Source organism: Heptranchias perlo, chromosome 2 (assembly GCF_035084215.1).
Source record: "Heptranchias perlo isolate sHepPer1 chromosome 2, sHepPer1.hap1, whole genome shotgun sequence".
Classification (NCBI taxonomy): Eukaryota; Metazoa; Chordata; class Chondrichthyes; order Hexanchiformes; family Hexanchidae; genus Heptranchias; species Heptranchias perlo.
Genome location: NC_090326.1, coordinates 93,419,922 through 93,434,606, shown reverse-complemented (window position 1 = coordinate 93,434,606; position 14,685 = coordinate 93,419,922). Strand labels below are relative to the sequence as shown.

At 41.9% G+C, this 14,685-nt stretch overlaps 1 protein-coding gene across 8 annotated transcripts in view; it reads left to right on the top strand.

Annotated features, from left to right (window-relative positions):
- ppp1r9a (protein phosphatase 1, regulatory subunit 9A) overlaps positions 1 to 14,685 on the top strand; it is a 371,465-nt gene that overhangs the window by 343,190 nt on the left and 13,590 nt on the right. For all 8 annotated transcript variants that reach the window (XM_068004352.1, XM_068004343.1, XM_068004329.1 and 5 more), the window contains 2 exons: positions 10,888 to 11,007; positions 13,813 to 13,995. In XM_068004352.1, coding sequence (XP_067860453.1) covers positions 10,888 to 11,007; positions 13,813 to 13,995 — 303 coding nt within the window. The remainder of the gene's footprint in view (positions 1 to 10,887; positions 11,008 to 13,812; positions 13,996 to 14,685) is intronic.

The following is a 14,685-nucleotide window of genomic DNA, read 5'->3' as shown; positions in this document are numbered from 1 at the left end:
TTGACTTCACCACATATCCTAGGCTGACATTTCCATGCAGGACTGAGAAAGTGCTACATTATTATTAAGAACGTAGAAGCATTTTTGCATTCATATTGTCAAAACCTACAAAAAAAGTGATGCAAAGCTGGCAAGATACCACTGATCTTTAATCTAAAATAAGAAACAAAAGATCTCTGATGGAACAAAATCCCTTTCTTTTCTACTTTTCACTTAAATTTGGCGTGGAATGTGGCTGAATTGTAGTCATGCTGTTTAGATGTTGGATTAGAGAACAGATAGTTCAGTATGATACAGCCTGTAACCATTATTGGATATTTTAAATCTTGTATTGCACTATCTTGAAGCTGAAAGTGCATTCTAGGAAAGTACGCATAACTAGTTATTCATTTTGGGAACAAAATGATTGTAATTCTCAAGTGTTACTTTCCCAATTCCACGATCAATAGCAATGAAAGAATTATTTTCTGTTTCTATGTATTATACTCTAAATTGGTAATGTCTCAATCCTTGTATATTAAACTGTACTGGGGGACCTCATTTTAATATCTTTTCTCACCCATCTTTTGGGTCCACAATACAATCTCTTCCCCAGGCATTTACTAGTGCTGTTCTTCAGCCAAAAACTAGAGAATGCATGATGGTGTCCAGTGTGCTTTGCCGTTCTTGTTACCTTTCTTGTAGAAGTACCTTACTTGTGGTCAACCTATTTCTATCCTCTGACATCATCCCTCCCTTTTTCAAGACAGCCATCATCACCACCCTCCTCAAAAAACTCACCTTAAACCCCTCCACCGTCTCTAAATACCACCCTATCTCAAATTTATCCTTTCTCTCCAAAGTCCTAGAAGATGCTGTTGTTTCACAATAACACGTCACTTCTCATGTCACTCCTTGTTTCTGCCCTCCCCACAGCACAGACACTGCTATTGTCAAAGTCACTAATGGCATCCTCTCTGCTGTCTTTGACACTGATGGTCATTCTTTCCTCCTTGGCAGTGCACCATCATGGCACTGTTCACTTATGATTCCATTCATACCTGTCCCAATGAGGATACTACAAATCATCCAATGGATCGTCCTCCTGTCCCTGAATGGTCACTGCTGATGTAGCCAAGAGCTCCATCCATTGTCCCCACTTGCTCATTGTCTATACGCTAACCCCCTTGGTGACATCATTTAGAAGCACTGAATCAGGTTCAGTATGTATGTTGACAACAAACAGCTTTACCTTTCTATCTCCTCTTTTGATTCTAAGTCTGTTCTCGATACTTCCTGTCTGATGTTAATTTCTGAATGAAGGTGAAATGAAAAAAAGAACTTGCGTTTGTATTATAGCGCTTTATCACATCATCAGGACATCCTGAAGCGCTTTATAGCCAGTGGATTACTTTTGAAGTTCAGTCACTGTTGTTATGTAGGCAAAAACAGCAGCCAATTTGTGCACAGCAAAGACTCACAAACAGCAAATGAATGAATGATCTCATAGCTTTTATTTAGTCTTGTTGGTTGAGGAATAAATATTGGCCAACTTACTGGGAGAACTCCCTGCTCTATTTTGAGTAGTGCCACGGAATCATTTACATCTCCTTGAACAAGCAGATGGGGTCTTGATTTTAATATCTGATCCAAAAGTCAGCACTTCTGATAGCGTAGCACTTTCTCAGTCCTGCACTGAAATGTAAGGAATCTTACAACACCAGGTTATAGTCCAACGGTTTTATTTGAAAATCACAAGCTTTCGGAGCTTACCTCCTTCGTTAGGTGTCTGAGGTAAGCTCCGAAAGCTTGTGATTTTCAAATAAAACTGTTGGACTATAACCTGGTGTTGTAAGATTCCTTACATTTGTCCACCCCAGTCCATCACCAGCATCTCCACATCCTGCACTGAAACGTCAGCCTAGGATATGTGGTGAAGTCAAAGCAATCCTTTTTTGGCTCTTATCAACAATTACGTGCTTCAGTCCTTAACTCCGTCACCTTCTTCAGTTGAAACCTTTAGACAAAGTCCTGTGAATCTGAGTATGCTGCTTGATCCTTTGACTCTATCAGCTAGAAAGCTACCTTCAATCCTTGCAAGGTTACCCGCCTCTGCCTCCACTTCTACCTCTTCTCTGCTGCTGCCAAGACTCAAATCTGTGACGTTCTTACCTCGAGACTTGACGACTCTAGTGCTCTTTCAGCCAACCTCTACAAACTGCAACTTATTCAGAATGTTGCTACGCATGCTTTTTCCCCACTCAAAGCTCCACACTTCCATTACTCCAGTCCCCATCGTGCTCCACTGGATCCTGTGCCCCATGAATCAATTCCACGACGCTTATCCTCACCTTCAAATTCCTCCATGGCCTTGCCTTAGCATACATTAGTGACTTCCTTAAGCCCTATGTCCCTGTTTGCACTCCATGCTCCTGTGACACTGGTCTACTGCATTTCCCTGGCCTCTTCGCTCCACCATACTCTTTCAACCACCATGCCTATGGAACTATCTCGTAAAATCTGTCATACAGCCTCCTTCCCCACTTTCAAAAGGCTACTGAAGACTTATTTTCTTCAACTGCTCTTTTGTTTCCACCTCTTAACTTAATTGTGTCTCATTTTTTGCCTCCTGCTTGTTGTTCACTTCTGTTAACTGGTCAGGGATTCTTTTTTAAGGAGCACTATACAAATGCAAGTTGTTGCTAGTTTCTACCTCTGCTCATGCAGAAATCTATGTTGAAATGCAGTTGAAACTTTTATGACCCTCCAGGATGAAAGTGCCAAGAAGTCTAAAATTGATGATAGTATAATAACAATTGGTATATTGTCAATATATTCTACTTTATACTAAAAATGCATTATGGCATGGAAAATAGGTTCGAACACAGTAGAGGATTCATCCACACACTCAAATTAGAGGAAGAAATTAAGGGCATAATTTTAGCCCCCAAGATCTAGTGGGTTGGGGGCGGGGAGGTGCAATCAAAATCGTAGAATTCTGGAGAAGGAACGAATCCCGACTCCAAGCTGCCGACTTCCGCATTCGACCCAGACGCATCTGAGTGCGCGCATGCTTCAGGAAGCCGCCAGCGGGCCGATATTTAAAGCAGTAATTAAGAGAGTTAAAGTTGTTGAAGTATTTCATTTTATGTGTATTGAGGCAGAGAAAATACTTTAACTCTGCCTCAACATGTTTCCTATGGCCTCTGAAACACGCCATGGAAACGGAGGCGAATTGCAACCAGCAGCCATTTGGGCATTTAAATCAGTGTTTGACAGATGGGGATAAAAGGTGAGTTTTTGCAGCAGGGCAAGCAGTTCTCTCAGATAAACCTTTGGCTGGGAGTTCTTTGTGTTTAGACTCAGATTTCTTTTTTCACACTCAGAATTCTTGTGTTCACTTATTTACCTACATTTTGGACCCCTTCAAACTGACAACATCAGGATGGGGGGGGTTGCGCGATGATTGTATTCAGTAGTACATCTGAGGAGGAGGCACAACAGCATCTGCGGCAGGCACGGCATGCAGTTCTCTGGGACTTGCAGGTGCACAAGGCAGAGGTGTGCCACAAGGACCTGCAGAAGAGCAGAGAGGGGAAGAACGAAGGGGCCAACATCGCAGGAGGCACTATCCATGTGAAAGGGTCTACAGGCAGAGACTGAGCTTCCTGGTCCTCTCTGAGGTGCAGTGCCTACGAAGCCTCAGAGTGAATCACCAGGAGATCGCAGACTTCTGCATGTTCCTTCATGCAGAGCTGCTCCCGGATGGGCCTGGTGGCAACGCATTGCACGTGGCAGTTAAAGTCACCACTGCCCTCAATTTCTTCGCCTCCAGATCCTTCCAGGGTGCCACCGGTAACATTGCCGCGGTCTCTCAGTCTGCACATAAATGTATACGACAGGTCACAGATGGCTTGTTTGTCAGGGCATCCCACTACATCAATTGTCCCATTGACGACATCAGCCAGACTTAGAGGGCAGTGGGGTTTCCACTCTCTGGCTGGCTTCCTACGGGTACAGGGTGCAATTGATTGCACACACGTAGCAATCTGAGCACCTCCAAACGAGCCAGGACTGTTCATCAACCGAAGGGGATATCACTCCATCAACGCGCAGCTGGTTTGCGATCACCAGACGAGATTTCTGCAAGTGTGTGCCAAATTCCGTGGCAGCTGCCATGAATCCTTCATTCTGCGCGAATCCAACATCCCGGTCCAATTCCATGCACAAAACAGATTTAAGGGCTGGCTCCTTGGAGACAAGGGATACCCCCTGCTGACGTGGCTCATAACACCTTTGAGAAACCCCACCAGCGAGGCAAAGCACCCGTACAACAACAGTCACATCACCACCAGGTCTGTCATTGAACATGCCATAGGTCTGCTCAAGATGTGCTTCCAGTGCCTGGATTGATCTGGGAGAGCCCTTCAGTACGCACCAGCAAGTGTGTATAGAATAATAGTCATCTGTTGCATCCTGCACAATATTACTCGACAGAGAGGGTTACCAATGGATAAGATCCCGAGAGGGTTACCGGTAGATAAGGTCCCATGCGCTCATGAAGCATCTGCATCTGCCATCAACATTGAGAAAGAGGACAATGGGCAACCCATCGGCAGAGCAGTGGCTCACCTGGCTGCTCATGATGCCAGGGAGTCACTCATATTTGATAGATTCTCATAAGGAGATCTGCAAAGTGAAGACCTGGCAGTGGTGGTGAGAAATATAAGATTTAATGTGCATTTAACAAAAACCAAATATAAATGAAAAACATAACTGTCTGTCAGACACCCTTGTGCATACCCAGCATGATTACAAAACCTTAGCCTTTCTCTTCCTACTACTTCTACATGGTACATCCCCTGTGGCTGCAGCAGAGATAGTGGCAGGTTGCTCAGGTTCATGCCTTGAGTGCTTAGATGCTTTCGGCCTACATCGTCTGGGTTTTGGAGCCTGTGAGGGCCCCGCCAAGGACTGCTCCACCTGCACCTGTGCAAGGGCAGACTCGGTCATCTGGAAAGGAGGCAGCATTGCGGGTACTGGTTGAGAGGGGAGCAATGGGTGAGACGTGGGAGCACTTTGAATGGCGTCCCCATTTCCTTGTCCCCTCTCGGCATCATCCCTCTCCTGGGCCATGGCCACGTCACTTCTTTGCTGGACAACAGCTTGGAGCAGATCTGTGACGCGTTGTAAGGCCACGGCTAAAGTATCTGTCTGCCTGTTTAAGGCGGCAGACATGTTGGCATCCAGAGTCTGCATGGCCGTTGTCAGGGCCTGAATGGACTCATTTGTGAGTCGAGCTTGAAGCTCAATGGAAGCTGCCATTCTCTCCATCGCAGACATTAACGCACTTACCTGTGTCCCTGTTCCACTAATGCTGGAGGTGCACTCCTCCATCCTCTGCTGTTGTGGAGAGTGTGCTTGGCACGTTTTCTAGTACCTCGCAAATGTGCTGCTATCCCTCGATCATTCTCCTTTTCAAGGATGGCCCCGAGGTTCATCATCTGTGTCCAGCTGAGCAGAGCCTGGAGATGAGTGTGCCCTTCGACGTGGACTCTCCACAGCTGCCCCTGCCACCAGTGTCTGCTCGTGCTCACTTGTGTGTGGTGACTCACCAGGCGACAACCCAACTAACTCACTAATAGGACCCACCAAGGTATGAGTATCTGCGCTCACAGGGAGCTCCTCTGAGGAATTGTCCTCGACCACTTCTTCACCCCTTGAAGGGCCTGTAAGAGAACGTATAGCAATATAAAGAATCGCAGATGCATTGTTGCGATGAGCATACTGAGGTGTGCAACAGGTCAATCATTAATAACATCAATTCATGTTATGTGTAATGGATGTTAAAGTTCTGTCACCAGATGTTTGCGGGGTGCCAGTCTCAGCATTCGCGACAGCCAGACACCCGACCATCCGACTAAGCTCCAAGGCCGCCTCCTCCACCTCTGTGAGGGCCACGATTTGTGGAGGCTCCCCTCCAGTCCTCATGCTCTCCCTGACATTCTGCGCTCTCTTCTCGTACAAGGGGAGACGGTACAGATGTGTGAGTGAGTGAGCACCTGATGGATTCATTGCTTTAGATGGGGCTGACAATGAGAGAGACGCATCAGAGGATGACTACACAACAAATTGATCACATCGCATCAGGATTGGAGCGGTGGGTGCACAAATGGGGAGATGAGAAAGTGCACAGAAAATGAAGGTAAGTTGACGATGAGCCTTAAGTGGGTGTGAGGACTGATGCAATGGAGTAGGCTTCGTAGGGCAGAATGTGAGGGGGGTGATGTGCACCATAGAATGCAGGTGAATCAGTAGCTGTATTCACTTTTCCTGATCTGGTTAGGTCATTGAAGCACTTGCCTGTACTGCACCCAACTGCAGGAGATGTTGCTGCTGCTGGTTACCTCCTCGGCCACCACGAGCCAGGCCTTCTTGGTGGCAGAGGCAGGGCGCGTCCTTCTGTCCGCAAGGTACAGCGTCTCCCTCCTCCTCCTCACCCTGGCCAGCAACACCTCAAGTGAGGAGTCACTGAACCTTGGCGCCGGCTTGGTCCTCTGCTGTTCCGTTTTCAGCAATGACTTCTCTCTCCCACAAAAGCCATTAATGCAATGGCACTTTAAATACTCCAGCTGCCAGCACGTCATCCGCGTGTGCAGTATGCCCGCTACTCAGCTTGGAGATGCCAAACCTGGAAGCCAAATTAATGACCATCAATTAGGTCACAATCGCTCGAGAAAAGGTAGGAAATTTTTTTCCGGGTTTCCCACATGCCCCCCCCTCCACCGCTGACATTCCGCCACCATGATAAAATCATGCCCTTAATAAGCATCGACATGTAGTAGTGGCAGGGAGGTGGGTGCGGTGTAAGGTTCCATGATAAAATAATCATTATGGACTCTGGATGGAGTGGGCTTGAAGGGCCAGCTGGCCTGTTCCTGCCCTGGACTTTATGTTCTTATGCTTCCATGGAGGAACTACACCTGAAGTCAGATGAGATCTGAATAGAGTATAAGTCATTTTCGATTCTAAACTGTAGGCCAGTCATACTGCACAGTTTGCTTTGCAGCAAAGCAGTTGTGGCATTGCAGCAATGCAAAACATGTAATATAACTCAACCCAAACTGCCATCAGTTTGGCTTTGGGTAACAGATGTAAAGCAATCTCAATGGCACATTTATACCAGATGAGGTATAACTGTACCCTGTGCAAAGCAAACTTTTTAAACTTCATTTAAAAATTTGAAAAGTTCCCAGGTAGTCTGTTGGACCATTTTTAACAAATGAAATATATGCAGTGCTGATTAAAAGTAATTCAGGATACCTCTTATTATGCATAGGTCTGCAAATTTTAAGGCTTCTTTTTAAAGCTAGCAATTGAATTGTTTTTAAAGTTAGTAAGAAGCAAAGAGGACAGTTGACTCTTCACTATCTTTTTTTTTCTTTTCTCACTAATTTTCTCCCCTCTCCTTGCTGATATGGTTCATGGGTGTTGGTCACCCCTGGTACCTCGAACAAGTGGCAATTACTCACATGTGAGCTTTGTTGGCAGGCTAGTTCATGGCAGTGGGGCATCACAGCGGAGCATAATCCTATGCTCACCTGACATCCATACATGTGCACTTTCACTTGCTGAAAGTAGGGGTCACCGAAGAGTAACCAGGAGTGGGAATCTTGGCTAATACATCCTGCAGTGGTATGAAGGCAAATTCCAGTAGCCCCACTGAAAGTCCCCACTAAGATTAGCTAATTTAGCACAGACTGGAGTTTAAACCTGAGACCTGTCTAACTTATATGGATCAGCTACTCACTGAACTGTCAGGAGCCTAGCTTCTCACTAACGTTAAAAAAATTTTTTTTGGTATTTGGGTTCAAGTTAGCAAAATGTTAGGGTTCAAGTTAGCAAAAACTCGCATTTAAGTATGCATACACATTGCTTTGCTTAACCCTAATTCAAAAATGGTGCAGACCCAGCAATCTAAAGAGGTACGATAGTGATTTTCTGATGTACATCTCTATAAAGTATATTTGAATCCGTTTCTTTTAAGAAATCAAATGGGTCACAATATATAATTACTCATATAGAATAGAACAATACAGTATTAGACCTGATGACATCAGCTCTGACCTTAAAATTTACAAACCTGTGCATAATAAAATATATTCTACTTATATTCAGCACTACATATTCCTCTTCCCACCTAGCCTTTCAATATAAGAATATTTGCATCTACAATGTGAAGTGGGTAAATTTTTTTAAAATTCAAATTCATATGATTAATACTTAGACACTAAATGATAAATTTTGCTTTCTGAAGGCAAGGTATGCTGCATGTCATCCAAGCATGTAAAGCAGTAAACTATTAGCTTACTGTTAAAGCAGAAACAGCATTAATGGAATGCCTGGAATTTCCATGAGGGTGCAACGTGGAAGTTGCTCGCGAAATTACGCCCATATCTGCACCCATTACGCTGCTGTCCAGTTACTCTTAGATTTCCTGCAAAATTCACTAGCATACGCCTGAATGTACAAATGGATGGAAATCAGCGTAAAGAATCAGGGCCCAAGGAAAGCACCAAGCTCACATCATCATATTCCTTTTTTATGAATGAAATTTAAAGTTTCAACTCATTTAACTAACATTCATGCACATAAGTGTTTAAAAACCTGCAATTGGAGAAGCTTTCCATTTTTATTGTGACTTATATTTGATGCCATAAAAATGCATTCAAAGAAGCAGAAAATATAGTGCAGGTCTCTGAGGATAAATTGTAAAAAAAAAATCCCTCAAATAATTGCAATAAAACACCAAAATAAATGACTTTGTTTCCTGCTGCTTCTGAAAATCTGGTCGTAATTTGAAGAGAGCCTCTGAGCAAGCGCATTTGCAGGAAACACGCGTATAAGGCTGTGTAACTTGGGAGCGGGGGCAATTATTATGGTCGGTGATTCATTCAGGCTTTGCTTTACTGTATTTCCTTTGCGCCTGGATTGCACTTGTCTCTGCGCAAAAATGCAGGAAATTCCAGACAATAAAGCTGTCGTTGCTTGAAATGTACTTTTTAGGTTTGTTAGTTCATTCAAATTTTTAATTGCTTATGATTAAGTAGCCACAGCAAGGTTATGGGTTAGAATCAGTTCAATTTGAGCAGCCAGTTAGTTACTTGAACACACCTGCCTCAGTTGAACAAGATTGTTGAAGTGCTGGATGAAGTGCCTCAGAAACTCTTTTTGGAGAGAGCTGTCTGATCATATGGCAGCTTTAAGAAGAACTTTAGACATCGCCTGCACCCAGGCCACCAACCTGGTGGTAGGTGCTTCCGTTGCAGAGACAAATGGGAAGGTCAGTTATTATCCCTCCTTGACCCTTCCTGTTTTCTTGCTATTGGCAAATTCTTCTGAAGCTGTTTGGTCTCATACATTTAATAAGTATATATTTGAGTGAAAAGAGTCCATGTTTTTATCCAAATGTGGAGCTCAAAGGCTTAAATTATGAGGACAGGTAGCATAAATTTGGATTGTGTTCCCTTGAGTTTAGAAGATTGAGGGTGATCTAATCAAGGTGTTTAAAATGATGAAAGGATTCAATAGGGTAGATACAGTGAAACTATTTCTTCTGGTGGGGTAATCTTAAAATTAGAGTGAAATCAGAAAGCAAATCTTCACACAAAGGGTAGTAGAAATCTGGAACTCTCTCCCCAAAAGGTTGTGACTGTGAATGCTATGTCAATTGAAAATTTCAAAACTGAGATTGATAGATTATTGTTAGGCAAGGGTATCAAGGGATATGGAGTAACGGTAGGTAACTGGAGTAGAGGTACAGATCAGCCATGACCTAATTGAATGGCGGTACGGGCTCGAGGGGCTGAATGGACTACTCCTGTTCCTATGTTCAAATGGTCAGCCCCAAATAAAACAAAATAGCTTTAGACAGTTGTAGTTCCAGAGAATGATAGGGAATGGTTTTAAACTCAAGGGCTCCAATATTAATGGGGAGGTGGGGAGAGTGCGGGGAGCGTGGTAGCATGTAGCATGGGGACGCAGAGGCCCTACTGATCGTAAGGGCAGGGCCTCATATAAATAACATGCTGCAGTCTCCTGCCCGACAGCCAGCCAGATTGACAGCCTGGCCAGTGGGCGGGAGCACAAACAAGCGGCAGGAGGACGAGGGGGAGGAGGAGGCTGAAAGGTCAGGGACCTCATGAATGGGGCAGAGGGCTATTGACGATCTATGAATATCAAGATATTAATGAGAGTATATTATTGCTTTTCACCATAATACACAGAAACAAAGCATGATAAAGACTCACTGGCAGGTACATCTCCCTTTACAACTTTTAGGTTTTATACAACAATTCAGATCACTTTTTAAAATTTTAATAGCTTTTTGTTAAAACTTTCAAGGCATACTCCAGAATCAGGTTCCTGGGCTGTTTATCACCCAAATACATGGGAATAACTTTTTATTTTACCAGAGAAAGTCATTATTTTAACATTTTTAGATAAAAATGATAAAGCCTCACCACAAAGTGACACCCTGTATTTCTGAGGCTCGTCACTAAAACAAGATATAGACAAATTTCCTATTTTAACAAAAAATGAGAGAATGCACCTTTTCTTGTATTAACCCCTAATGAATTCCATTTCGTGTTTCAAAGCCATGTTTTCCTACAATTTCATTAGTAGATGATTAATTCAAGAAAAACAGATGTGTTCCTATTTTCCATTAAAAGAGGAAGCTCCCATACCCCATTTTTATGTTTTCCCTTGGCTCCCATCACCTCTCACTGATTTCAGTTGAGAGTGCATTTTGAAGATGAATACTATTGTTATTGAGTATTCATTTAAATCTAATGTAAGTTGCATCCAGTAAAGAACTTATTACCATCCAGAATCTTTGATTTACAGAATTTCACCTACATTGATGACTTTAGCCCCAGTAGCACAAGTTCTGCTGATTTGAGTGGATTGGTTGCAGAACCAAAATCTACAGGGCGCTCCCGCACGTTGGCGCTCTCCTCTGATGAGGTAAGTAAATTGTGAATAGCAAAATAAAACTGAAGTACTTTGGTTTATTTTATTGCCAGTCTTTGTATGGGACCAACTTTGACAATAAGGCACCCTCTTTTGTTGGAGAGGTGTTTTCTCCACTTTCCCTATTCTTGCATCTGCTTGTACCGTCCACTATTCCAGCTGAGTGGGTGAATGATTGATCTGCTTCCAGTTCTCTGCCAATAATGTACTTTTAATGATGGCATGGGTAGCCTGGTGTGACTGTCTGTCTGAATTTCTTGCTATTCCTGTCAGGAAGCGTCTACCTTTGTCACCGTCTACTCTCTGATGAGGTGGCCGTGATAACTCACTGCATGATAGATATTCCAATATGCTGCAATATCATTCTGCCAAAAGCTAAATTTATCCCTTAAGAATGCAGTACTTTTTCTCAAAGCTCTGTTTGAATTATTCCATTCAATGCAATTAAATATTAATGAGGCAAACTGAATCGATCCCCATCATGCTTTTACACTGTATGCAGGAATTGTAAATTAATGTCAGGCTAGAAATAGCCTTGTGTGATGCATTACAGATGCTGTGGCATTTCCTCCCCACTTATGAAATTAACACATTACTGATACAGTATTAGATAAAAATACCTGACCTATTGAAGTTAGTTTTGACAGGGGAAGTGAGTGATGCCTTGGATTAGAACATTGTACTTTCACTTCTGACTTCAGGCAGGCTAATATCATGAAATGAGTTTGCATCTTCGCCATTCTGCTTAAGTGGTCACAATTCCACAGCTTATGAAATGTTTCAAATTGGCACTAAATTAGCTTATGAGGATGATTGTACCAGTGTAAAATGGAAAATTTCACACTGGTACAGGACGGAGTGCTTTTCAGAGGTTCAGACACATTGTTCAGGATTCCATAAGGAACTTCACTCTGCATTGGGTCTGTGCTGTGCTTAACTTGGGACTGATTGATGGTGTAAAATATGGAAAAGTGTCCTATTTCCAGCACTGACATCAGTTGTCCTTGCATTATACCTGCACAGTCTCAGTCCTGTTTATAATAGAAATAGGAGGACCAGAATAAAACACAAAATCATAAGATAGGTTTGGTTGAAGAAGGCTCTATGGCCTATTTGATCTCATCCTTCTAGAATACCAATCTTAACATCTTCCCATCAGATTATGTAATTTCTTAAATGAATTTAGTATCTGGACCCATTTAAAAAAATAGTTAGATGTTATAACATGTATAGCTCAGGTGGATTTACTCTTAGGACCATGCATATGTAAATAGAATTGAGCTCAACTCCTTATCTGGCAAAACTGTTGTTTTCAAATTAGTTTTTAATTTAATTGTACATATGACCAAAGATTGAGTGTAAAAGATTTTGCAGAGACCTAGCCCTGCTATTTTTTATCAAAAGACAAATTTATTCTATTTATAGTAAGAAAGTAAAATGATTTGAGTTGCAGCAAAATAAGTTTATAAAAAATAATATACATTTTTCCCACAACTCAATGTAACAGACTGTTCTTCATCTGTTTTTTTGGTAACAAAAAAAGTTTCCAAATTGGGGGGTAATCTCCATTAGTCATTTGGGAACTAATGACTTTTGTTAATGTATTTTCCTGCATTATTTTTTGTGTTCTGAAATATTGTTCCTTCGTTTCTCTTATTGCGATCTTGGCAGAGCCTGGATATGATAGATGATAAGGTGAGATGCTTGAAAACATGTCCAGCATGTTATATTTTCATTTTGCCATCTCATTAACCTTTTACAAAGCATCTTACGTGTTGTGTCCCTATCAAAATGTAATCTGATATTGTCAGATATTCTACATAATGTATAGCTCAGGTGGATTTACTCTTAGGACCATGCATATGTAAGTAGAATTGAGCTCAACTCCTTATCTGGCAAAACTGTTGTTTTCAAATTAGTTTTTAATTTAATTGTACATATGACCAAAGATTGAGTGTAAAAGATTTTGCAGAGACCTAGAACTGCTATTTTTTATCGAAAGAAAACTTTTAAAAACAAAATCATGAGCAACCAGTCTTGCTAGCAGAACAAGAAATTCCTGCGAAGAATTATTGAAATCCTAATATGCGCAATCTAAATAAATTAATATATTTGAAATAGTTTTTAAATTAATATTAAAACTTTAATTAGCTTGTAATATAATGTGTTCTTGTAATAGTCAAAGCATTTGATTAGAGGCTTGATTCTTTCATGTTGGTCAGAAGCGGATATATTGGCAGATGTAAATCAGTATCCTAATTATCCACACAGTGATGGCTGAAAAAAACAAGACATCATCGAGACTCAGTCAGCATATTTAGAGAAGGACTCCGCTGCCTTCCTGCAGGCATTCTACTCACCTGCCCAAAAAGGTTAATATTGATACATGGCGGAAAGGCAGCGGAATCACAGTGGGTATGTCCCTGCCCTTATTTTAACTGCAAGGCGGGCAGAGTTAAAATCGGAGTCTGTAGCACAGAAAAGTGTCATACATTTAACCATGGTGATTGTTGAGGGTGCATAAAGACTTGAAAAAATTATACCGTAGTACAAAGAGGCAAATTACAGATTTTCTACAGCTTAATACCCACTTCAGTAAATGATGGTTAATTCCACACATGTACTTCTGACTGCAAGAAGTTCCAGGTGACAACATCGTCTTAGAAAGAACAACAGAAAATGTCAGGACGTTGTAGTGAACTCAGTTTCTGCTTGTAATCTAAAGTTTAATGATATTATAACGTAGTTGTTAATATCAGAATCACTGCTGTGAATCTCTCTATTTTTATTTTCTGGAAGATCCTTGATGAAGGACAATCACCTAAACACAATCAATGGAAGACTCGTGCTGTTTTGGATTGGAGCACCCATCACGTCTCTCACTGGCTTATGGGACTAAACATGGAACAGTATATTCCACAATTTACTGCCAAAAGCATTGATGGAGAACAGCTGCTGCAGCTGGATGGAAGCGGACTGAAGGTAAAGAAATTCTAAAAAAAATTAGACTTTGCTATTTATTAGCTCAGCTCACATTAAAATATATCCATAGCCCAGCCTTTAGAAATGGTATCCTGCATCTTGTTAATGCCAGCCATGGAGAAATCCAAAGCCCAAGCTGCCTCAAAAAGGTAGCCCAAAAATAGGGTCACAGCATAGATACAAATGTAAAGGAATTAATTATTTTCAAAATAAGAATTCAGTAATACGTTTTGTATAGCTCTTGCTACACACTCAACTGCCAAAACATTTGTGAGAGAAGTGTTTCTGCCAATTCTAAAATTGATGCTGTGAGAAAATTGAATGCACCAGGGAAAAATTACTAATATATATTAATCTGATATATTAAAAATCTTGCATCTGGATGTCCTTTGTGTCAAATTTCACATTATAAATCCCTATGTCCCACTTATAATGGAAACTGCCCATTGAAACTTACCACCCTGTAATTACAACTACCCACCAGTGGTGGTGATGTAGCACCTCTGTTTTGCATTTCCCGACTCGGTCTGAGCAGCAGAGAAGATCCTAAAGGCAAGTTTATCCTTCCTTAGATAAAGAGACCAAAACTGTACACAGTACTGCAGGTGTGGTCTCACCAAAGCCCTGTACAATTGTAGCAAGACTTCCTTACTCTTGTACTCTAACCCCCTTGCAATAAAGGCCAACATA